The following is a 26,875-nucleotide window of genomic DNA, read 5'->3' as shown; positions in this document are numbered from 1 at the left end:
GAGGTTATGAGAATATGTAATAGCAAAACACATGAGAAGAGAAGCTCAGGAGTTAAAGTAGCAAGGAAAAAAATGCCATGGCATATTATTGAGGGACACTTTGGTGCTAAGCTGCTTATTGATAAAAGCACTAATCTGCCTGGCAGAAGGTAAAGAGGCTGGGATGTGTGGTGATATAATATCTAAGCTAAAGGCAATTCCATAAGAGAACTGAGCCACCACACAGCTTTACTTAAAAGAGTTACCCAATTTATTTTATTTTACTTTATTTTTTTACATATAAGACAGAATTTGACCATGTGCCACTCTCACATGGTCAGGAAGCATATTAGTCTGAATAAATACAACAGCAGATTGTTTCGAACGTCTGGCTTTTCACCAGCTGTTTCATCTGACTTGATCGATAGGGAGAGACCATCAGTTTTAATACATACATAGATCACTAACATCGCCTTGATTATTTTTTCTGTATGTGAAATAGAAAAGTCAGCACTACTGGGCATTTTTCACATGGCAGCGAGACACTGTGGCGAGCAGTTAGGGCAACGACACTCAAAATTCAGTTATGATTGTCATTCATCAAGATGACTTTTGTCACAAACTCTTGCTTTTTAATCAATACACTTAAATTATTTAAAAAAATGTTTTATGCATAAACATTCATCTGATCTGACATGCATGTAACAGTAAATGAGCTGTTGACTGTAACATTTTTCTGCGTAAAGTAGGTAATAAAATTAATTTCTAGGGTATATATAACTGGAACCTCATATGGATACAAGAATACTGTGACTCCAAGCTTTACAAAAATTAAATGTTAATGTTGATTAACCCTTCAAACCCTGCCAACCATCTAACTCTACCACCAGAGGATGCTTCACACAATGCTCAAATGTTAGAAACTAAACATGGTGGTGATTTTATGAAACAGTAAGGTGTCGGATCTGACATATTTTAGTTTTCTCTCAACAATTCTGAATATGTATGTTGTAGATAATTGTATTTAGAAGAACAATCTGCCTATTTGGTTCTTCCGAGTCCTTAAATCTGTTGTTAAATTAGAACTTTTGTTGTTAACCTTTGTGGTCACCCCTCCCCTAAAATATACTATGTTAACTGAACAACAATGGCAACCATATCAGAACACAATGGATTTATTCATAGCTCAGTAGTTACTTTTCTGTAATTCAATTAACGCTTTGCATCTGATATTAATCTGTCTTTTCAGAAGTGTTTCAGCCCAAACTGTATGCCTCTGGAAGAGGGGGAACGCAGAAAATGCAGAGTCACAGTAACACTGCTGTATGTTAGAAATCAAATGTGTTTCTAAATGTGGTTCTATGTTTAGTTCATGACTCTGCCTATCAGAGCAGGGTTCTGACTATTCAATTTCAGTAGTCCGATTAGGTGATAGAAATGCCTTTTGTTGTGTAGTAATAATAAATATGTTTAGCGTTAATATGTTTCTTCGGAACCACAAAACATCCTGAACAATAAAACGTGTGTTCTGATGTTTGAAGATGACTGAGAAATAACCTGGAAAACTCAAGGATAGTTATGTAAGTTACCTTGAAGGGAAAGACTTGTTGACTACATTTTTGATTCACCAGCTTTTTGATTGATTTTTGAATGACTGAGTTTTATTCACTGTAGTTTTAACTGGACATGTGCCCATGGTGCAATTGATCACTAAGTTTAGCTATCATGGCCTGGATGAAAGTTTCTGCTCCCAAAAATAAGGGCAAATATTTTACCTTCATTATTTTTTATTAATTTAGGTCAGTAAAATAATGGACAAAATACAAAATGGATGACAATGAATGACAGACCTCCTGAACAGACACTGCAAACCAATATTTAAATTGATAAAACTCATCAAATCAAGAAAAAATATATTTCAAGAGATGATGAGTGACATGTATAAATGACTGCATTAAATCAGAACTTCAAAAAAAACTTTAAAAAAAAAAAAAAGCACAGAATATATAGTCAATCCTTTCCACTGCAAGATATGTCAATCAGGGACATGTGATGCCACCATTTAAAAATGTAATTTATGGATTACTTTGATACATTTTCAGTAAAAACCCATGCACACTTCTACTTAAGCCTCATGGTAAGTAGCACTAGCCTCCTGTCAGATGTTCACTTCAAGTGCTGAATATGTAAACCAGCCGTGTCCAACTTCACATCATGATCCATGGATTCTGACTTTGACTTCAGTCAAATTTTAATCTTCTCTCCTTAACAACCTGGATCCCACCCGTCTGGCATTTCCATTGGTTTCCCGTTGTAAAATCTGCATACTAATGAGAATCACATATATCAAATAGGATTTAACTTGTTAAGTCACAAGAATTTAAACTGAAACAGATTTAATTTCAAACGTTGTGCCTCCAAGTTTTGACAGCTGAGTTGCCTCTGAAAAATTAAGATGTTTTCTGATACTTCTGCACTACAATCTTTAAGTCAACTTGAAACGAGGCAATATCATAATGTGTGCATGGTGGACGCCAAGAAATTGTAAATGCGCTGAGTGTACCAGGCAAGTCTGAAGACCCAGCATTTCTGCATAGCCTTGATTATTGAGCTGTGCCATCTTTTATACTGTGCGGAGCCAGATCCCACAGCTGACATCCATTTCTTATCTACTGTAACTCAAGGTAACACATACCCTCTCGACCCTGGTATGATACTTCAAAGGATGTCTAAGGATGTTATGTGAATATTTTTGGACTCAATCTCCACCACCCTGGTGCAGTTTTTAATAACAATGAGCAGGAACACCAAAGAAGACATGAAGGTTGTTTTTTTTTTTTTAATGGATTTTAAGCAATAGTGCATTCATCCATTTTCTGTAACTACTTATCCTGTGCATGCTTGCAAGGGCAAGGTTGTTATTCCGTATAACATTTAGTTCTCACTTCAAATGAAGAGATGCATATTGAGAGACAAGCATCCAAGTACACATGCACACATACAGTCAATTTAGAGTGGCCTATTCCCCTACGTTTCATGTTTTTGAAGATCGGAGGAAACCCACATAGACATATGGAGAACATGCAGACTCAGCAAAGAAAGGCCTCAGGTGGAATCAAACCAAGGACCTTCTTGTTTTAAGGCAGCAGTGCTACCCACTGTGCCACCATGCAGCCCTGTGCTGATAAGTCAACCAGTTCATCACAGACCCAACACATAGGAAAACAAACAACCATCTGCGCTTACAATCACGCCTATGGGCAATTTAGAGTCACAAATTGACCTCTGCTGCATGGTTTTGAGAGTGGGAGGAAACCAGAGTACCAGAGGGAATGCCCGCCGAGAGAACTCTACCGCCAGCAATGTTATAGGCACTCAGCAAAATTACTAGGTAGAAAAAAAGTCTTACTGGTACTCCAGTTGGATCACTTTGTTGAGAAATTTTGCCAGTTTGAATGCAGGCCTTTGATATGTATCCCTTTTTGTTTGCTGTCTTGTTTCTTGTGAGAATGAAGAGCTGAACCAAAGAAGATTACAATGGACACACCTGGTCTTACCCAAACATTAAAAGTAAAAAAATAAATAAAAAAATATTTTTGCAGCCAACCACAAACACTTTAGTGTTAAGGTGAAATAAAATAATGTGAATCAAACACCGTCTTAAAAGATATATACATATCTTTTTAAGATATGCTGATAATGCATGTTTTTACTCTTCAAGGCCTGACGAATTAAGCCACAATCATCCATCCATCCATTTTCTGCCGCTGTATCCACCGCAGAGGCTCACGGGGAGCTGGAGCCTATCCCAGCTGGCATAGGGCGTAAGGCAGGGGACACTCCTAGCACTACGCCAGTGCACCGCGGGGCCACACACAAAGACTTACAACCATGCACACACACACTCACTCCTATGGGAAATTTTGGGACTGGCCAACCTGAAGCGCATGTTTTCAGAGGTGGGAGGAAGCAGGAGAACCCGGAAAGAACCCACGCAGACACGGGGAGAACATGCAAACTCCGCACAGAGCGGGACTCGAACCCAGACCCGCCGTGTTGTGCGGTGTCAGTGCTACCCATTGCGCCACCGTGCTGCCCTAAGCGAAAATCAGAAAATTCTATTTCAAATAACTGTAGGCTTGATTATACCAGTACAATTTAGATAAAATTTAAATGTCAAAGTGGATGTGCATTTCTGTCTGGGTGTGTTGTTTATCATTGTGTGGTTCAGTGATGTGCTGTGAAGTTCTTGGCTAGTGAGGAACTGACTTCATCATAATCAGATGAAGATGTTTACAAACATACTAACCTACAGTGTAGTTTATTCACCATTTAATACCTTATAGCATGCCAGCGCAGCTAGTCGAGCCATTGCGCAATCCATGGTGAGGCACGGCTGGCTGGTGCCTCACAGCAGGACTCAGTATATCAGCGGGAAATGTGAAAATTCAGCAATTTTGAGTAAAAATAATGTAAAATTGGTGACACTAAATGGAAAATAACTATATAATACACATCACTGGATAAATATAACAATTTAATTTCTTTTTTCCATTTTCCATATTTTTTCTTTTATGATGGCAGGTGAGGCTGTGCCTTGCCTGACCGCACATCACTGGTGTGATTTATGTATTCATTTTCTTCTCATCCATTTCGTCCGCTTTTGTGGGTCACAGGGTTTGCTGGAGCCTATCCCAGAAGACTTAGGAGGTGAGAGATGGGGGACACTCTGGGCGCGTAGCCAGTGCACCGCAGTGCTTTATGTATATTATGTGAATGTGTGTAGATACTGTATGTATTATCTTTGACTGAATTGCAATACAATAAATATTTAAAGGTATATTTTCCAGCTTTTCTTTAGAGATGAATGTGATTTACACATACTCAACATGGTTTTACAAAAAATAAGAGATTAAAATAAGTAATTTTACTGTCAGTTGCTTTAATGTAGTAAATTTATGTTGAAGTATCAATATAAATATAAATTTTATTCTTACTGTAACTAAGCAAAAATTTCCCTGCTAGTTCCTTAATTATCGTCCCAAGAGGAAGTTGCCACTTCAGTGTTTGTGTTCAGCCATCCTAAACAAAATTAATTAGAACATGCAGTATTTAAAGGCAATGCTTCAGCAGGAAATAATGAAAGCAAAGAAGTATTTGGCTTCCATTTTCCAAGGAAAAAACATACATGAAAGCAGCACAAACAAAATGGGACTGGAGCACCCTGTCTTCTGTGAAACCAGTAACTTTGCAAACTGACCAATTTTTCGCAACTTTATCAGATGAGGCAAAAACATATTTGTTTAAAAGCTGTACAGTTGTCATTGAACAATTTCAACTGGTACTCTGTTTACACAAGGGACTTGTTGCTCATTACACATTTTTTCATGCAACACATAGGTCAATTCATGACGGCTGCATTCCAAGTACAGACCATCTCACTATTGTAGATGTGTTGGTTCATTATCACCTTCACTGTATGGAAATGAGCTATTACCGTTGTTATCCAGTAAACCTTGACATTTCCTGTTTTGAGTACTCAAAATATATTTGTGTGACCAGTCTGCTAAAAGCTGCAAATTAATCTACAGGCTCCACTCCCATTTTTTCCTCCCCCTTGGAAGTACTTGAACCAGCACCAAATTTAGCTCAACAATCCTGGAAGATGTGCAGAAGTACCCTGTTACAACTCATGGATGACACTCAGGACTTGCTTGTTGTAAAACCTAAGCAAACCTTTAATTATCTATTCCTCTATGGATTTTTCTTGAATTTACACTTTCTCCAATATATTCTTGTCGAGCACACAGTGTCTTTCTACTTTATATTCTGTTTTTATCTGAACTGTGGCCAAACCCATCACCGAGAACCGAATAAACATATTTTTTCAGTTCTTTGATATGGTTCGATTTTGTCTTATTAACAAGCACTTTTTTGCTTATTCCTTATTTGGAATGTGAAACTGCTGTTCTGCTGCACTAACTCACACAGCATTTCACTGTGCTTCCTGACTGCTCCCCTCCTATCCCCCTCTCCCTGGTTCACATTCAGACACAGTTGCATACTGTCTCTCTCCTGTCTCAGAGTATCCAGAAATCTTCCTCTTTCTGTCAGAACCTCCCTGCCCACAATTTCCCTCCACTGTAGACTGCCTGACCCAATCAACTGTCTACTGCAATGCTCCTCATCATGTTAGTCCCAGTGTTTGTAGAGGGTTGCTCACTGTCAGGTTATATTACCTTTCAGTCCCATCATTTCTCTCATTAAATGTTTGCCTGCTTCTGATTTCCAGTCGTTGGTGTCCTGTGTAGTTCCTATTTCAGCTGCTGAGCACTAGCAAGGTGCCTTTTAACTGCCCTACTGTGCTTTGGCGTCTGCATTTGAGTCTAACTTTCTGTGGCAGTTACCTGAAAAGCGGCAGTACAAACTGGCCAAACTATGGACCTAGCAGATACAAGATATACCATAAAAGATGGAAGAAGCAAGACAGATGTAATGTAACAAGCAAGCCCGCTAAACATAACATGTGCTTTTCCCCAATTGCACAAGAATGCTGATTCCTGAGATTTTGGTCATGTCTTTGTTAAAACCATAACTCAGTTAAATGAAGTCTGAATCAAAGTACCATACACTCATTTTGACTCTACTCCTCTTCCAGCATGGAAGCATAGTCAAAAAGAAACTGCCAAATGAGATGTTATTCCAGCATGCTTTTTGGTTGGTGTTTGAAAGGATACACAGTGCGTCCTCGTTCTTTGTAGTTAATGAGTTCCAGGAACAACACGTGATTAAGGAATCCACCATCGAGTGGATTCCTTAATCACGTAAATAATTCTTTAATGATGTAAATGATAAGAACTAATATTCAGATTATTCACGTTAATTTAAACGTTTATGAACCCTCCCCATACTGATATTAAACCACCCTCTATCTGTATTGCCTTTTCCCACACTCTTATTGACTGTTTTAAGTACTTCTGTGTCTCACCAAAGTCCGAGACTGACGGAACAGAGCGCACTTCCTGATGTGATCAGCCAATAGTGTACAGTATCACGTGACTGCCTACCAAAAATCCACAATGAGATAAGAGTCACGAGCGTTGATGCGCGAATGCGTGAGGGCGCACTGTAAGTAAAAGTATCACCAACATACAGTACTTTATGATATTACATTATAAATTACATGAATTGCATACTTTTATATCATTTGAAATAGTTAAATGATGCTGTGATATGTAAGGAGCAGGTTGAATTGTTTTGTGAAAGCAAGAAAAAAAGAAAGCAAAGTCATTATTTTATAAAAGAAAATATGTTGTATGACAATACACTGGAAATTGTTTTATAAGGAGATGGCATAACAGTATTCAGAACCAATCTCAGAGATAGTATCATCCAATTATAAAAACTGTATTGAGCATGAAGCAAACCGTCACAAACTTTGCGTGTGTCCTAGTGTCTTTGACGCACCTTTTTCGACAGGGACGCACGATCGTCAGACAGCCTGCGTCCCTGGCTTTAAATGCACTTCCATTCAACAAAAATATTCACAATTCATCCATTTCTCCACTTAAATTTCGAACACGGAAATCGCCATTGTTTTTTGATCTTGCACGACTTTCTCGTTATGAGACTCATCTGTGTGATTCAGTCTGATTAAAATCGACCAGGGGCGGCATGGTGGCACAGTAGGTAACGCTGTCGCCGCTCAGCAACTCTGCAGAGTTTGCATGTTCTCCTCGAGACTGTTTGGATTCTCTGGCTTTCCCCCACTCCCAAAAACATGCACTTCAGGTTAATTGGCCAGTTCAAATTGACAGTCAGTAGGTGTGAGTGAGTGTGTGCCGCACTGGAATTGGACCCGGACTTTCCGCTGCCCCACGCCCTCAGTCAGCTGGAATAGGCTCCAACTCCCCACGACAGTGGACGAAGCGGTTGTGACTATGAATGAATGAATGAGTAAAATCGACCAAATGGCAAGACGACCTCTGCTCATTTTACACTCTGCAGTGAGAGAGTGATGAGTTAGTTTCACATTATCACCATATCCCCGAAAAAGAGGCAGACAAGTTGGAGAAAACCCAAGTGACAATGAGTGCTTTCCTGAATAAAAAACAACCAAAAGTTAATGAAAAGAAAGAAAAAGGTGTTACTGTGGACAGTACGGAAGAAGATGCTGAAGAAGTTACGCAAAAACCAGCAAAAATCTAAACCTTTGTACCATAATTGACGCGACTGTTTCCACGGGTGAGGCATGGCTACATGTCAGCACCCAAGACAAAATGCAGATTAGAAAAAATGTGTGTGGAGAAGGCTCTGTCAGCTTGTTGCAGTGTCCACAGGAGAATATATGAATTAAAGGCAAAGAAAACTATTAAGTGAGAAGCAAAAGGGGGAAAAAAAACTGTATTAAATCTTCATTTCTTAAACTGTTTTTTTTTTTTTTTTTTTGAAGAATGACTACCAGGCTTTAACATTTTATTAAAAATATGTAATATTACTTTTTTTTCTTTTTACTTAAACAGTTAAAACATCGTTATTAATAAGATTGTTAAAATTAAGTATGTTTAGTTATTATATTGTACTATTGACAAAACTCAATCCTTACTTACGATTCATGTTTGGATGCACACATTTTTGTTGAAGAGCATTCCAGGGATGCACTACTTTCTTGAGGTAAAATGAACTCTGGATCTCTATTTAAGAAAATTGTGAAAGCAACAGCCAAAGTGTAGTACGAGTATTGATGATTGAACAAGACAGTGCGCCCTCATTCTTTGCAGTTAATGCATTCCAGGAACCACATGCGATTAATGAATTCCGCGATAGAGCTATGAACTATTTATCTTTTTATTTACTTTAATTTAAATGTTTATGACCCTCCCAATACTGAAATTAAACCACCTTCTATCTGTATTACCTTTTCCCACAGTTATTGACTGTTTAAAGCACTTCACATAAGCTAGAGACTCACGGAACCAAGCGCACTTCCGGATGCCGTCAACCAATAGAATGGGCGTACAGTATCACGTGACTACCTACCAAAAATCCACAATGAACTCGTAAGCTTTGATGCGCGAATGCGCAAGAGCGCACTATATAGAGCATTCATAGTGTATATTGCAATGTAATAAATTATGCATTTATACCATAAAACTGTAAGAACAACCCGGAATGCAGGCAGGGTGAATTAATGCATGATCCACAATGCCTTTCAAATCCTTTTCTCGCCTTCCTTTCTTTGCGTAATCAACCAGGGCAAATACTGTGTGTGGTGCACTAAGAATTGTGTGTGTGTGTGTGTGTGTGTGTGTGTGTGTGTGTGTGTGTGTGTGTGTGTGTGCGTGCGTGCGTGCGTGCGTGCGTGTGTGTGTGTTTGCACGTACATTTATGTGTGGGGTGACTGTTTTAAAAATACTGGAAGGCAGATTGAAAAACAAGATAGGAAAGGATAGGGAAAATAAGTCCTCCTGCACTCCTTGATTTTCCAGCTATTCACTGAAATGCAGATGGCACATTTTCGATGATTTCTTATTTTCACTGGTCCTGAGCACAGGCAAGAGAAAATAATGTGTCACAGTCTTGTAGAACAAGTGCAAATTTTGCCTCTGGCCTTGTCTGTAATACACCTCTTCTGAGTTCAAACAGCAGTATTGGGATAAATTGGGCTAATCCCAGCTCAAAGGGATGCCTAAAGTTCACAAAATGTGGGCCCTGCTTAACAAAGAAGCAGGTTAATTAAGACTCACAGTGACTCACTCTATCCCTTTTCTCGCTTTAACAATCCACTAGAGTGGCTTTAGGTAACTGTAGAATGGAATGAATATGAAGGAGTTGCCCACGGGAGGAAAACACTCATCCGTATTTGCTAAATAAAGCATGTTAATGGTGTGAACATACATCACAGATGAATTTACTATAAATTCTTTCAAACAACCATGATTGCTGTTCAACATTGGAGTCTTATTCCACTCACACTGTCTTTGTAGGATTCTCATTAAGTAAGGTGTGTAAAAAGGTGTTAGCTGTTGGACCCAAAAGGGCTAATTATCAGTTTGGATTGCCAATGTGATCACAGGTTCCTCCAGCAACCATCACGCAACATCACACATTCAAAGGTGATGAGGAGAAAGGGAAAAACCACAAATATAACAGAGCGCCTTGTTTTGGAGGTGTAACAATGACATCATTCAACATTTTATTGAAGTCAAGAAACTCAGCAACACTGGAGTTTATCATAGTGGACATCAGATGGGAGGCGGGGTACACCCTGAATAAGTCGCCACTTTATAGCAGGGCCACAATGGCATCATGAATGGGACAAATATGCCACAGTTTCATACATACTTTTCAAAAGTGTGTAAGTTACTGTATATACTGTAGCTGTAGTTACTGTGTATATATATATATATATATATATATATATATATATATATATATATATATATATATATATATATATATATATATATATATGGCTTGCGCTAGCCATTCGCCACTTCGCCATAAGCAAAGTAAATTCCAGATTGGCTACAAGGTTTTTAGACTGTGTAGCCACAGTGGCGTTCTTATTTTTACGGAAAAAAGGCTAAAACTTACAACTTTTTCGCTCGCTAGCGCCGCTATTTCCACTAGCGTGGCTCGCTAGCGCCACTATTTCTGCATGCCGACAGAAATAGCCGAAGTGACCCGAACGCTCCCGATCATTAAATATGCACTCGAGTCATGACCTCCTTTCGTCCAATGAAAAACAAAATGATTCTATTTTTACAAGCTAAATCCGCAAATTGGTGTACGACAAGGCGAGGACGATAGATTGAAAGAAATTAAGAATCCAGTGCTTTAAAGTACATTTTGCGTTAAAATTCTAATTGAACAACAAATGGTGAATGCTGAGAGGGGGTATGAGTGGTGACAGACCGATCAGAAGGTAAATGAAAGATATTATCAATACTTTTTTTGTAGTCTTAGACTTTTAATCCCTGTGACCGGCAGGAATAACCAGCGATGTACGTAAATATGTATTCACCTCATTTGCTATTTTTCCATGCCTTTTTAAATTGAAATGAAAAATCATATTATCGAATTAAAAAAACGAAACTAAACTAAACTATGACATACCAATGGTTTTGGTGGCGGTCAAAGTTAAAATGTCTTCTAGTCCAAGTAAAATTTAAAAATAAACATTGAGTAATACCAAGAATCAAATTTATTAAAATCAAAGTGTCTCAGTCGAAGTTAAAATGTGTTCTAGTATAAGTAAAACGTACAAGTAAACATTGTGTAATATTTTGAATGTCTGTATCTTCAAATAGTGAATGCAAGTTTTCAGTTATTGAATCTCACATTTATACCTGCATAAAGTAGGATAGAAATAAAGATACCACCCCCTCTCCCAGCGACAAGCATTGGCCGTCAGCGTGCTGCGCCGCTGTCTTGGACACAGAATGTGGCTTTTTGTGGCTTACTCAATTATTTTACACTGAGCCACAGTGACTTGGTCTTACTACTTCCTAGTGCAAGCCCAGTATATATATATATATATATATGGATTACATTTTAAGAAACAAACATTCAAAAAACATTACCTGCGAATTTCACTATTACAAAATTTATTAACATTGCTCTGAAATATTCAAACGTCCCTGCTTGTAAATGCCAACCTTGGATCAATAACTGAATTGCAGCACACACCTGAGAGTGGTTTAACTTGCCAACACCCTGAGGAAAATTCCCAATGTCCCCACTTTAATTACAATATTACCCAAACAGGTGCGAGCAGCATGCAAGCAACTGTCAGGGCCTGTTTAGCACAGAGAAACAACAGTACCACATCAAGCAGACACATCCTGTTTGCTTAGATATAATATCTGAGCATTTTGATCTTGTCTGATGCTATATTTTCACAACTAAAGCGTATTTCTTGTCAAATAAATTGATTTTCCATGAAAACAAAGAAGGAAGTTGTTTTTGTCTTTGTTTTTCTTTCTCTTTCGCTCTCCAGTTGTTGTTCTCCAGTTGTTCATCATACATATGTCATTGTTTATCGCACAGATTCCGTATTTGAATCATTTAATCAGTGTTATAGTGTGGACTATGACCCCAGAGGTCTGCATCAGCTTCAAAATGACCTGTGGAGTTTTTCTGTGCTTTAAATGCTAAGGTGCTCCATCTGCAGTTTTTTTATTTTTTAAATGATGTCTGTATACATTGCCATCTCATGAAATCAATGGCTTTTACACATGGATAGGATGGCAAACATGCTATACACTGGTATATATTAGTACAGGGAGTCCGCAACTTACAAACAGTATTTGTAAGCTGAATTTGAAGCTGAATTGTTCGTAAATCCTTATATGTATTAAATTTCAATCTACTGTATAATTGCAGGAACAAACTGGGCGAGATGAGGGAGTTGAGTATTCGAGATGCAAGTATGGAGGAGTGCTGCTCAGCAGAGGTGAGAAAGGTTAACAAGAGTGATGTGGTGCGCAGTTTAAAAGACAGACTTGTAAATGCAATATGGCAACATTTTATGAACATTTAGACATCAGGCAGCGACTGTTCGTATCTCGCAATGTCCATAAGTCAGATGCTCATATCTCAGGGAGAACCTGTATATAATGCAGCTAGTACTCTTCATTGTTAATCAGGGTCCTGAATCAGTAGCTCCAAAATCACAACACAAACCCTGAAGCCGAATACCATCGACACAAAACACCTAAATGAAGTAACTGGGACTTGATATGTTTTAAATGTAGCTGTGACGACAAGACTATCATACCCACACACACTTAATCCAGTTTTCAAATAAGTCTGCTCACTTTGTTAAACATAGACTCAAATTCTACCCAACAATAATTTGGTATTCATAACTAAAAAGCCTTTAATTAATTCCAGAGAGAATTGCAGACAAGAACGATAATGCTGCAGATAGTTACAGAACCAAGCTTTCTGCTTAAATCCTTCAAATCCTTTTTTTTTTTTTTAAAGTTTTGCTGCAAACGCACAAGACATTCTATGTTCTCATTATTCGTTAACAGGAAATGTGTCATTTTCAGTAGAAGTACCAAGAAGTTTAGACACCTGACCAAGTTTCTGAATAAAAAGCAACTGTAGAGTATAGCACAGTTAATTAAAGCAAGGGCACCACTCAGCATCTGTCTCATCGCTTGGCTGTTGCTTTAATTATATATTTTGGTCAATCTGTTCTTCCTGATGTAAAAAGGGATGTCATACATGATACAACATCTGCTGAGGTATGTCACACAAGCTTCAACATCTGGCCATGTTTTTTTATTCAGTCTGTCAATCAATTTAGTCACGTCTCATATGCATTTATGCTATCAAATTGAGAGCTTACATCTGTGATGCAGTTACAACTAACGCTGCTTTAGGAGACCATGAATCTACACACAAATAAAGATTGGCACTACACACAAGTATGCAGACACAGGCTCTGACTCTCAGTCATTTTGGTCCCTTCTGCTATCCATCAAGGAGACAGCGGTGACTGCTCTCTAAACCAACTCCACCCACAAAATGTTGTGATCACCTAAACTGTCAGCTAGCATCTGCTAAAACTTTCAAGCAGCCACCTGTGATACTGGCTCTGAAGATATCACCACACAAAATGTGTCATGTATGCACATTCACAACTCATTGGCATTTTCATTTATTTTTTTTTGCTCAATGTTCTGGAACGTGTTGTCAAACTGTTCTGTATGTGTGGCACAGCTAATTTATGGTTAATATGGAAGCTTCTTTAAAGCCAGTGTCAACTTCAATAAAATGTCCAATACTTTGAATGATGTATTTATTTATTTACTTAGCTTTGTCAATGGTCCTTGTTTCTTGTGATTTACAAATGTAATAATTTTCAGTAAATAAATGTCAGATATCAATTGAAAATTTGGTTAACTCTATAGTATGGATGTGCGAGCACCCATCTCTGGATTAAAGGGTTGCACCTAAACTTGATACTGTTTCTGTCTCTTACTGACCTTTTGTCGAACAGAAAGTTCACTATAACATTTACTAGAAAGGTGATAGATTCCCAGAGTTTAAGTTACTTTCTTAATGACTCAAATTCCCCAATGAATACGCACAGATACACAGAATTACGCAACTATTCTGTCTAGTAAAAGACACAAAACCACACACTTACAGGATGACACAGAAACCTACAGACATACTCGCTCGCTATCTCCACAGTCTGCATTCTTTTATGTTTGTTATCCCCTCTAGAATCTGTTAATATTTCTGTTTCCATGGGAATTTGAGCCTTACCAAATGTTGCACAGATAAGGGGAGATAAGAGCATAAGGAACACGCAGATAAGACCAAGTGACCTGCAGAGATCAGAGCATTGGGGGTCAGGGGCAAGAGCAGAAGGAAGTCACTGAGAAATGGACCTTCTTTTTTCTATTTCAGTGCTGTCCTCACGAAAATAAAATTAATCTGAATAGCCATTTAATTCCTGAAGCCATACAATGTTGGACTATATAAGGATTTAGCTTCATTTGCAGTAGCATTGTATGCTGAAATTCTGCAAGTAATGAAAACAAATGATGAACAAAACTGTGAAACTTGATTTTCCAACCACATGTATGTTACAGAGAAATTTAAGTCACATTAAAATTATTCTGGTTGGAGTTCAAATTTTTGTTCTAATTAAACAGTAATAACAGACTAGTCCTACATGGCTCGTGTGTATTCTACACAATCTTTCTCACAACACTTAAAAATAAAAACTTCCCTCAAGAAAATCAACATCCACAATCATCCACTCCTCGAGCAGAACACAAAGGCACAACTTTACCTGTTTGTTGTACTTCGGTTGGCTGGTCTTGTAGCTGCAATCTGAGTATTGGTCTGAGCCAGTAGAGTTGTCATCTCCTCCCGTTCCTACAAAGGTGTTGGTGGCAGGAAGGTCCTGTACAGCCTGATGTTTCTGTGAGGCTGAAGGGGATTGGGCCTGCAGCTGGATGGAGGGTAAAGGGGAATTGGAGCGGTAGTGTCTGCCTATGTCAGGGCTTCCAGGCGAATATGTTAAGGGCAGGTGTATCCTGGGGCTATCATTGACTCCGTCAAGGTTGAATTTGAGACTCTTTTGAAGGCTAACTTCCTCCTCTTCCCCAAGTGGTTTTGGGGTCTTATGGGTTTTACCTTTTTTTCCTCGTTTGCCTTTGGCATTTTTTGGGACCTGCTTTGGTGCATACAAGTCTTTTGATTCTTTCTTGCCAGCCTGATACCCACTCTTAGTTTCTCTCTGGATTCTGTGTCGAATAAATACCACCACCAGTATCAGCATGACGACACCTGCCACACCAGCAAGGCTTCCAAACAAAATATTACTTCGCTGAGCAGCAAAGCCATTGTCAGGATCACCAGCAATGTCCCTGTCTAGCGGTGTGTAAAGACTGTGTCCAACTAGAGCTTCCACTAAGCTGACATTTGAAATGGTTTCATTGACATATATGTGGACCAGGGCAGTGGCATATCTTGCAGGCTTTCCCCTGTCACTCACTCGCACCACTAGTCGATGTAGTCCACCATGTTTTCGGGTCATCTCTTTTGCTAGAGTGATCTCGCCACTGGAGGGAGAGATGTGAAATAACTGATAAGGGTTTCCACCAGCAATACTGAAGACTAGCTCTGCATTAGGTCCACTATCCAGGTCTTCAGCTTCCACTATCTCAACATGACTATCTGGGGAAGCTAGAGGTGACAAGCGCCTGAAGGATGAATTGGAGGGCTTAGTGATAACAGGGTCATTGTCATTTTCATCAAGTACATTTATGGTAACACCCACGTACGAAGACCTTGGTGGCTCTCCTCCATCCATTGCTTTGAGACGGAAAGTGTAACTACTTTCTTTCTCCCTGTCGAATGAGATGCTTGACAGAATGGTGCCTGTTCCATTTTGAACAACAAACTTCCCTCCATCAGGCTCGACAGAGAGATGAACATGAGCATTCTCGCCTTTGTCCATGTCCAAAACTGTGACCATGCCAACTGGACTAAGTGGAGGCATGTTTTCCAAAACGGAAAAGCTGTAGCCACTCAGCATGAACTTGGGATCATTGTCATTGCGGTCAAGGACTTTTATTGCAACTGTTGCTGTTCCTTTATGAACAGGTGAACCTTTATCTGCCGCAGTGACCCGAAACTCATAGCGTTCTTTATGCTCACGGTCAAGCGGGCCTCGTGCTTTCACTTCACCAGTATTTGGGTCAATCTCAAATAGACCTTTAATGGATGAATCCGCCACAATACTGTAGATGAGTTCTGCATTTGTGCCACTGTCAGCATCTGAAGCTATAACATCCAAAACCTTCTCTCCTGATTGATTTTCTTCGGCAAAATCTACTTCAAACAAAGTCGGAGAGAATATTGGGGAGTTATCATTTACATCAGTAACTTGTACCTTCAAAGAATTTGTACTAGACAGTGCTGGATTTCCAGAATCAACAGCCACAATCTCTACCCTGTAATCCTTAACCCGTTCAAAGTCAAGAGGAGTGGTGGTCTGCAAGAAATACTTCCTCTTGTTGTCACTGGAGGAGTCGCTGGCAGGGCGGAGTTGGAAAGGAACGTCTCCTGCAACCACGCATGTGACCACTGCATTCTCTCCCTCATCTTTGTCTGAAACTTGCACCAAAGCAACGGCTGTTCCTACTGGCATGTCTTCTGAAATGTTAGCCACTCCTTCAATGTGTGTCACCAGGCCAATCCCACGGATCTCGACAGCTGGAGCATTATCATTTTGATCAGTCACTTCAATGGTTACAAAAGTCTTAGAGCTTTTAGGTTGAGGACCCTTATCCCTTGCGACCACATAAAAGGACAAGCTGCTGATTTCCTCCCTGTCTAGTGGTCCTTTGACATAGATTATTCCAGTGGACCGATCAATTCGCAAGAGCTTCGGCACTGGTTCCACGGCTTGGTGAAGGGTGTACTCAATTTCTCCATTAGGGCCCATGTCAGAATCATTTGCTTTGACCTACAATAAAAGGAATAATGTGGTTAAAGTCATAATTTTGGGGCAACAAAGTAAGAGTACTACTTGCTTGACTAATCGGTGGTCAATGAATGAATAACCTAATCAATTAATTAAGAACCTCCTGATATAAGGCAAAAATGTTTTTGCTGGTATTGTTCTATGACAGTCAGTAACTTTTCACATTATGATAGAAAACTCTACACTGCTGCTTTTTTCTGCAGGAATAGTATTGAAAGCATTAAGCTACTTAATTGTCAGTACAAACATAATATGTTAATACTCTATTATTGGAATTACTTATAATACAAATTGGAGTTATACTGTACCAACTACTGTAAGTAACTTCATTTTGAAAGCATGAATATGATTAATATATTTGAGTTGCTAAGAAACAGTGTAACATTAATTTCCCAAGAGTAACTCTAATTAACTTAAAGCACGATCCAAGATTTTTTTTTAAAAGATTTGGAATTTCACATTTAGCATTTAGACTGTTTCTGCCAAATACAGTCGGCACAAACATGATAAAGAGACCCCTTAGTCAAACACATTTTTGATCAATTGGCACAGCATTGTGGTTTAATTGTTGCAGAATACACAATGCAAACAAAGCAGCAGACACTGTTTAGTTTTGAATATAATTCAGTATAAAATCCAATTACATTTGACACAAACACTTACAAACACATCCTTAGATGCAAGTATGCTTAAATCACAACTCACCTGTAACACTGAGTGTCCAGCTGGGCTGTTTTCTGACACTTCCGCATCATAAGTAGACTTTTCAAATTTTGGAGTGTTATCATTGGCATCAGTTACTACCACTCTTAGCAAAGCACTGCTGTAGCGCTGAGGGTTTCCTCCGTCGACTGCCTTAATGGTCAGGTCGTAGGAATCCTTTAACTCACGATCAAGGTTTCCCAGGACAATAAGCTGTGGGAGTTTCCCACCCCTGTCTTCAGCCACCTGTAAACCAAATAGGGTTGCTGCGTCTGGCCCTGCAGTCAGAGCATAATCCGCCACCCCATTTCTGTCAGAGTCTCTGTCTGTAGCTAGAGGTATGGAGAATAAAGCTCCCATGATTGTGTTCTCAGGAACAGAAATCGTGAGCACAGATGATAGAAACTGTGGAGTGTTGTCATTGATGTCCTGTACCTCAATGCGTCCTTCAATCAGTCGAGGGCTCTGGTTCTGTATCAGATCTGTCACTGATACTTCAAATTCCAGGTAGCAGGGCTTGCCCTTCACCAGGGATCGGCAGTCCCTCAAAGTCTCTCTGTCAATTGGAATCTCTGTGGTAAAAATGTCCCCAGTCTTTCCATCAACGCGAAGGTAAGGGGCACCCACCTCCAGCTTGTAGAGATGACCTGAATCTGGCAGGCCCTGGTCTGCTGCCAAGCTACCAATCAAAGTGTTTGGAGGCTGCTCCTCCTGGACCCTGTACAGGATGCTGCCATCAGAAGAAAAACAGTGCAGCACCAGGACCCAAAATAGCACTAGTTGTAAATTCAGTTCCATTAGGTCATCAGAAGATCAGTCTGCGAATCAGAGATAAAAGAGAAATTGTGTCAAAATGTGTTTTCTGTTAGAAATCGTGTTTGAATAGTTTGGATGAAATGTCTGGTAGCTGCAACAAACTCCAAAGGCAATAATTATGGAATTCAATCAATCCTTAAGACAACAGGGAGAGAGTTTAGTCTGCAGGGAAAAGGAAGTTTTGTATTGTTTTATTATAACTCCATAGCTGCAAAATTAATTATTTCTGTCAATAAGCTGTACCAAAAATTAGAGCAGGCCTGTAAGCAGAATAAAATAATCAGACAACAACAAGAGAAAGGATAAAGATTTAATTCTTTAGAAATGTATCCATAACTTCATCCCATGTTTATTTTTATTTTATTTTATTTTTTGTCCTAACGCCTTATGGCAGTGTCTCAGCTTCATAACTTCTCTGTAGAAATTAATATCGAAAGAACAAATTATATCTTGTGTACATAGAAAAATCTTGAGGGCAGGAATGGATTGTTTCAGCAGTAAAATCAGATGAAAAGCTAATACGAAATCAGATTCTACAAGGTCTCGGAGACTCATTATTTTAGCATTACACTAACCGACATTGAGTGAAGAAAAGTAACCAATGGTATCAAACATAACCTAAAAATATATCCTTCTAAACCTTTCTAAGTAATTATCTATTTTACCTTCAGGAGAGGCCTGCAATAAGAAAGGGTTGTATGCTGAGCACCATAGACTCAACAGTACAGTTCCTCCATTTAGATTATTCTACTTGCCTATAATCATCACACAGTTTGCAACAATACACAATGACAAATCCCCAGTCATTCTCCAACATGACAAACTCATATGCTGTAATCAATATGTTTGATTTTTAACCTTTCTATTCATATTATGACCTATTTTAGTCTCTTCTTCGATTTGTATTCTGTCTAGAAAAAAATATTGTCTTTTTTCATGCTACAGTGATTTTAGATAGTAATTACTTCTCGTGTGAACAGTATGTAAGAGTGGTGAACATTTGTATAGTTCCGTAATTGAAACAGGGGTAGCTGGTAAAGTCAAGTGTTAAGAGCTGTTCCTCTGGAAAATATTTTTTGCAACATTTTCCATTTTTGTGTAGTGTTTTCTTGCTCATCATAATGTTAAATTATTTGTGCTTTCAGTACAGATTGTTGTATAATCAGCTGCGATATGTTTGTGATGGACCAATCAATTGGTTGATTACACTCAAATAATTTTTAAATTTTTAGTTTCTTTGTTTGTTTGTGAATTTGGAAATGCCACTACATTTGCTGAAGCCTTAAAAGAATTTTATAAAAAATTACAAATTACACGTGAATAGTTGGAGCAAAATGTTACTTTACATATTAAAAAAAACAGAAAGGAAAATAAACAAACTAATAAATTTGGATACTACATCTAGAATCAACCGATATACAGAGGGAGGAGATGTGGGATTTTCTTCTATGTGATTGTAAGACAAACATATATACGAATATGAACTTTTTAAAAGCATTGACCTGAGCTCAATTCAGTACACTTTACATTTCATCACATTAAAACAATGTTAGAGTAAGTGGCAAAGCATATGACTATCAGGTTGACAGCAAAATACAAATGTACAGAAATCCAATGAGAAAAGCAAATCCCCTTGAATCCATTAAAAATTGAAGTGCAGTTTATCGATGCACTAATTGCTCAGTTATTGATGTGTCCCTTTTTACATTTGTAGGGCAAACCTTTGGTCAGCGTGCCATGAACAAGGAGTGTGATTTCTGCTTCTATACGTGAAAAACAATGCTGATTTCTCTCTCTGACAAAATGCATCTTTTTATGATGTAGGTCTCCAATAAAACAACCATATCACATACCTGACACCAGTATTATCTTTTCAGCTTCTTGTTTTTAAAATTTGTATCGTTAACCACATTTTTTCTACAAACTGAGCATTTTAAAATAAATTATATCGTTTGTTTAGCTGAAACAGTCCGCCTGCCAGTATAGCCACTTCTAGAATGAAGAGGTGTGCTTTGATAGAAACATGATTGTTATGGTTGATGACACTCATGACTTAATGTCTTCCAGTTGGCCTCATGCCTGTCTTCCAGATGGCACCATGCCTGGCGGCCACAATGAATTGTTGCTCATTTTTCTTTGTTTACATTTACATCAATTTTTATGTTGTTTGTGAAATAAACATTGCACCATCCATCAGGTACAATCTTTTATCAGATAAATGTCTTTGACCTTAAGCTATTCGATATTTATGTCACAATTGTCAACTGTCTAAGAAATCTTTCATCAAAAGATTGGTAGCATAATTTTCCCCTCACCTCAAACAAATAACAAACAAAAAAGCAAAGATGTGCAGTGGTGGCAGAGGGGGAGCTTGTGTTGAGAATTTTCACTAAACTGGTCTACTGCAGTTCACCACCTGAGCAGAGGAATTGATTAATTAGAACTGCTGAACACAACTAGGGGTGACATTTCCTGCACTTCAGCACTTATTCTGTGAAAAACTTGGTTATCATCTGCCATCCCAGATGGTGTGGTAGCCCCACAAGACTACGAGCTGATTCAGGCAGATTGTGATGCATAACTCAGCATAAAATCAAATGGAGGATGAAGAGGTTAGATCTTCCAGCGCAGTGAAATTGTTCTGCCATTTCACATTCTGGGTCAACTACTCAAAAAACCTTGCAGGGTCTGAATGCAAACAGGCATTGCCACACTGAAAATCTTAGGCTAAGAATTTGAGATCCTGTGGGAAAATAAAGATTACCAATTGTACTGTGACAAAACAATAGTTGTCTCAGAGAATGACTGCAGAGACATTCATTTTAATTTGTGTGCTCTTTCCATTGTATCCATTTATAAAATTGCAGTTTCTGATAGCTACACAAAAAGACAGCTTGGATGTGGTTAATGAATGAGGGACCCCACTGTGCCACAAGTTGTATGAGGACAGTACACACTTGAACCCTGAACAGGCCTTAACAGCTCACACTGTAAAGCACTGTTCGCTGTAAAAATCAAGAAACAGATTGAGACAGGCATTTATGAAGGTGCATCTGGGCGATACATATTCAAGGTAAATAATGTCCCAAATGCAATCAAGGCTTCCAAATGTCTTGACTGAGTAGAGAAGTGTTCACAACCAGTGAAACAGCATTCAGGACAAAACTTCACGCTGTCACCACGCCACAGTCCAGATGGTTTCTGTATAGAGGAAAAACTGGAGGCAGCTTGTACCACAGTATGGAGGTGGCCCTTCAAAGACAGTCTCAAACTACTTGTTGGGTGTGAATTTTGCAGTATCTCCTGTAAAAATGTTAAGCTGTGCAACAAAGTATGCAATCAAGCCAAAACTGCTCACTAATAGAGTTCATAAGGTCAGGTTGCGACACAGCCAGAATATCGCCTGGCCCAAGCCCAACTTATTTCACAATCAGGACTGCCAAGTCTAAGCGCAAGAACCGACTCACTCTGAAGCAGCAGGAGAAGCTCACTGAGGCATAGCCCCTTCAACTACCAATGACCTCCATAAATTAGAGTGGTCCCAGAGGAGGAGGAGGCCAAGTGGCTCTCGCTCCAGACCGTTGTGTCATCTGAGGGTCTATACTTTTGTTGATATTTCACAGAGGTGTAGAAGTGACTAATATCCATGTCTATACTGGTAAAAACATGATGTTCGCAACTAGGCACTGTGATTAAAGAGTTCAAAAATCCGCTCTAAATATGAATGTATTTACATAATATGCCTCCTTATGCATCATTAAATTTCGTAAAAATGCTTTTCCACCTTTTTCTGCTTTAAAAAAGAAAAATCTCCAAAAATACACTTGTATGTACAATTTCAAAAGTCAACATAATAACACTTGAGAGGGATGTTTCTGCAAATCTCTTATGTCATGGATCAACCCATTTCCTCCACTGTCATTTTGACTGACAGTGAACTCCCAGGTTCTTTTTCGCGACCTGCCTACCATTCTTTATGCCTTCACCTGTCCCTGGAGGCTCAGTGCCTACTGCCTCTGCTGCTACACAGGAGAAGGTGGAAAGACTTAACTGACAGCTAAACATCGGCAAACTCTAAGGTCTAACCGAGTCTCACCTGGAGCCCTCACACAATACAGCAGCAAGCAGTAACCACTGTTCAGGGAAACATGTCAGCTTCCAAATGTTTACAATCACTGCCCCTACCTGTTGCAAACTGTGCACACTTTTCATTCTCAGGAGAGAGGTTGTTTCTACTATAATAAGGCCTGAATTGTAGCTTAACTTTGTCACAACTTTGACCTCTGGGAAACTGATGTAACCTTAGCTTGCAAATATCAGCTAACTCGCTCCTCTAATGAAAAAAAAAAAAAAAAAAGGCAAACAATATACAGATATAAACTAACATCTCATAGGTTGGAGGCCAAAAAAACACATTTAACTAGGTCAAGTCAAGCTTATCTCAAAACATAAGACATTTTCAGAAACCTGGGTCCAGTATGTTGAGTTCAGATTTTTATCAAATAATAATGCTAAGAATGATAATTTTGCTAAGTATATGGCTCGACATATACAGGAAGCCAACTGAGTATGAAATACATGAAAAGTACCAAAGCAGCATTTGATGAAAAAAAAATTGTAAAGACTTGTATAGTATGTGATGAAATGTGATGTATTTTATCAGTATATTTTAACACCAGGGTTTAATAAAAGTGTCAGTCTATCATCATTCCCATCTTTCTGTGAGCGACATGGACATTTTAATGCGGTGAAGGATGTGAAGTTTTTTGTTGAAAATGAGGAGAAGCTCATATTTTTGCTTCAAGTATCAGGCATAGAAAATGATTAAAAAACATAAGGGTGCATACATTTTACTGGAGTCACAATGCACTCAAAATGAAATGCTTTAAAAAAAAAAGTAATATATTGCAGAGCTTGTGACACTCTCTTGCTACCACAGAGGCAGATTATCTACCAGTAGCGCCAACTCACGACTGACTGGATGACACTCGCTCTTTAATTTGACCGCTCCACAGGTCCAGCAGAAATTTTTCAAGCGTGGAATCAACTGAGGCATGATTGCAAATTACTAATGTGTCCAAGGGTTAGATAGAAAAAAATAATTGGAGTGCAGGAGTGAAACTTATTTTGTGCTAATTGATTGCTTTGCAGTAACTGCAGAGAAAACTGTGATTCGGTAGCGTCGCTACACCTCTTGTTACTTTGCAGAACCTGAATTATCACCTGGACACAAATCATGCTTATTAATATCTACTGTAAGAAGTGCATCCCTGCTTTACTCAAATCTGGAAAGATGGTGGATGATTTAATGATTTTCTCAACTGATGTGATTTGATATATTGGCTGACTCTGCGCCTTTAGCTAGTATAACAGGTAAAATCCATTATCCTCCCACCAGTGTGATTTATGATGGGCAGTTTCACAGCTCAGGTCTCCCTACACAGTTCTTGGGACTATAAACTCTGGTCATTGGTAATGAGAAAGCAATGGCCTTTGGTTAGAAACACTAGCTAAGGGCATGGACATTTGTTTCAGCTATTGCCTTGGCTGCTTTGCACAAAAACACAGATTGAGGGTCGGGTCTTACCACAAAAAGCTAATTAAATGCACTTAGATAGGAGAGGATGCATTCAGACATACATCACCACAGTGTGTTAAAGGAAGAAGTTACATACTGTTCAGTTATCAGCTGCCAAAACCAGGTCAATTACTTTCAGCTACATCACTCCCTCGGATGGATGGATGGATGGATGGATGGATGGATGGATGGATGGATGGATGGATGAATGGACTCTGGACAGGATGGATGGATGGATGCATGGATCCAGGTTTTATCCATGTTTTGCAAGAGACCCTGTCCTGGCTGTTCAGATGGCCAGTAGTCTATGTGTAGGAACTTGGGCAGACATCACTATGTGGAGCAGACTATTAAAATGTGCCTGGTGGCCGGTGGAGTGGCGAGAAACAACACCCCAGACTCAAACTGGAGAGCAGAGGAGATTACCCATGCGGATGCGCTCATCAAAGATTTTTTTTTTTTTTTCACTCTAATTATACGCATGAACGTCTCCATAGGACAACTGCCGATTTGTTATTAACATAGCAGCTTGTATGTCAGAATTATTTGCTCAAAAGGGAAAAGAAATCGTTACTCGTGAGTAAACAGTTCCAAATAAATATCCACTAACAGTGCAATTAGTGTGATGTTTACTGCTCGTGTAAAATAAGGGCGAGAGAAGGATGATACCAATGGATCACATTTTCTACTTCATAGAATCATAATGGTGTAATAAAAAAATGCAATTATACCGTTTGCCAGCGCAGATCTGACTGAAGTGCGTCCACTAACATTGCAGGGGAAATACAATTATAGGCAGACCTCATGACTTTATGCCATTACTCACGGAGACCGAACTAATATTCAGACGTGTTTTAATTACAATGTATCGTCTTATCAATCATGAAGAGCGTCGTTGTCGTGCATGGCAGAGGCTTTCCACACTGTTGTTTCACCATCAACCTGTAACACGGAGTCGACGCTGGATCCGCCGGCGTATGATGAAGTGCATCGCGTACAACTTGTTGTTGCCTATAAACACCTATTTGGACAGTGGCCTGCTTTAGCCCTTTAGACGTTACTTCAAAGAAGTGTGCAATGTTTTCAGATTAATTCCTGAGCACATCTCCCAACAATCCCGACCAAGCAAAACAACTTTCGTGGTGAGCTGTGTAGTCATTCCATTACCTCAGTCAGAGACTTCACTAGGAGCGCCTGGCGATATCCGTCCTTAGATGATAGCTGTGTCCACCGGCGATCCCAGAGGCAGGTGTCTCACCCTCAAACCTCCGTCACAGAGCTGATACCGAAATAACTTCAGCAGTCAGAAAAATCCATACACTGCATATAAAACTTTCCGCATCAAAATTAAGGATAAATGTGCCCAGCGTCGTCCAGTACTCTTCGTGAAAAGACAGGGTTGCTTCTCGGGAAATATTATAAGTTAAGGTCTGTTTATGTTGGATTATTTATTAGAGAACTGAAAAACAAGGAGTTGCATTCCATGGGAATAGCCTACTGTGAGCCATTTCCAATCTTCAATAAGTGATCCCTGCCAAGATATACCCTCGCTGGTGCATCCCCTCGGTCCAAGTTTGTCGAGCGCTTCCACAGAAATAAGTAGCCTAGAGCGCACTCTAAGGAGGCGCTAGATGTCTGAGCGATAGGAACATAAATGACGCTTTTGCAGCATAAAATGTATTTTCTAAGCAGTCCGATGCAATAAGCCCATCTGAAGTATTTTCCAGAGAGCAAGTGGTGAAATGCTGTGGGTAGGTTAGTTGCTCCTCTTTCTCCCTTTCTCTCTCTCTCTACTCATCGGAGCGTGGGAGGAGGTGGGGCTCCCATCCACCGCAGCGCACAGCAACTTCACACTCAGCATCACATTATGCCGTGACTTCCGATCGTGAAATTGTGAGATTCCTGCAGTTTAAGAATATCTCATCAAACTGGGTCACCTCAAATAGTGGGATGCACCTTGTTAAATAAGCGTAAGAAGCAGTCACTGAGCGTGTAATGTACTGTTTTGTTCAATCTTGCTGCAAAAAGACCTGTGGATGTGTACATATGAAACGCAGTGATTCTAAACGCTGACTACATCTGCTCTAACCGCACTGACAGATTACTTGTTGATATGCGTTCCATGTATTGAAATGAATGGCCTAAAATGGTAGCCTGGTGACCACAATTTATTCATTTGGCGCCACCCTCAGGCTGTTCTAATAAGGAAGAGAAGTAATGCAGACTTTTACACCAGATATTAAATGTTAACATTTGTTTGAAATTAGAGTACCCATGCATTGCATTTTATTTTTTTTATTTTTTTTGCCAAAAAGACTATCGTTTCAAATAAATCATCTGTTAAAACTGTGGCAGTGTAACTGAAAAAATAATGTTGTTTTTTTTTGCCCAAGGCTGTAAGTCAACGTGGTCCAACAGGCAACAAAATCCATACCACGCCAGTTATTCTTTTACTTTCTTATCAGATACTGATGTCAGTGATTATAACCGCTTAAGTATAAACTGTGGGAGTAATGAGTCAAATATGTGGTCTGTCACAAAGGAAAACCTTAAGCAACGTCCTCTGGACAAAACTTGATTCCATATCTGCCCAAGCCATTCTGAAGCAAGAGTTTATCTGCGTGTTTCCAGTCTGTGATCCTTTACTCCTTCCCCATCTCTCATTAGCAGCAAACACACAGCTGTTGGGTTACCTCTCCAGGGCTCCCATTAAGGGCTGCCACTCAGGCTTACAGTGTCCCTGAGCCAATCATATTAGAACTCCCGCCCACGGACAACTA

The 26,875-nt window shown here is 39.2% G+C and overlaps 1 protein-coding gene across 1 annotated transcript in view; it reads right to left on the bottom strand.

Annotated features, from left to right (window-relative positions):
* pcdh1a (protocadherin 1a) overlaps positions 1-25,361 on the bottom strand; it is a 97,304-nt gene extending 71,943 nt beyond the window's left edge. The window contains exons 1-3 of the mRNA XM_068330338.1: positions 25,263-25,361; positions 17,705-18,519; positions 14,798-16,981 (exon numbers count right to left, since the gene is read on the bottom strand). Coding sequence (XP_068186439.1) covers positions 14,798-16,981; positions 17,705-18,499 — 2,979 coding nt within the window. The 5' untranslated portion in view covers positions 18,500-18,519; positions 25,263-25,361. The remainder of the gene's footprint in view (positions 1-14,797; positions 16,982-17,704; positions 18,520-25,262) is intronic.
* Positions 25,362-26,875: the final 1,514 nt, after the last annotated feature.

The sequence above is a fragment of the Antennarius striatus genome, chromosome 13 (assembly GCF_040054535.1).
Source record: "Antennarius striatus isolate MH-2024 chromosome 13, ASM4005453v1, whole genome shotgun sequence".
NCBI classification, from domain to species: domain Eukaryota; kingdom Metazoa; phylum Chordata; class Actinopteri; order Lophiiformes; family Antennariidae; genus Antennarius; species Antennarius striatus.
This window is presented reverse-complemented; position numbering and strand designations above follow the sequence as displayed.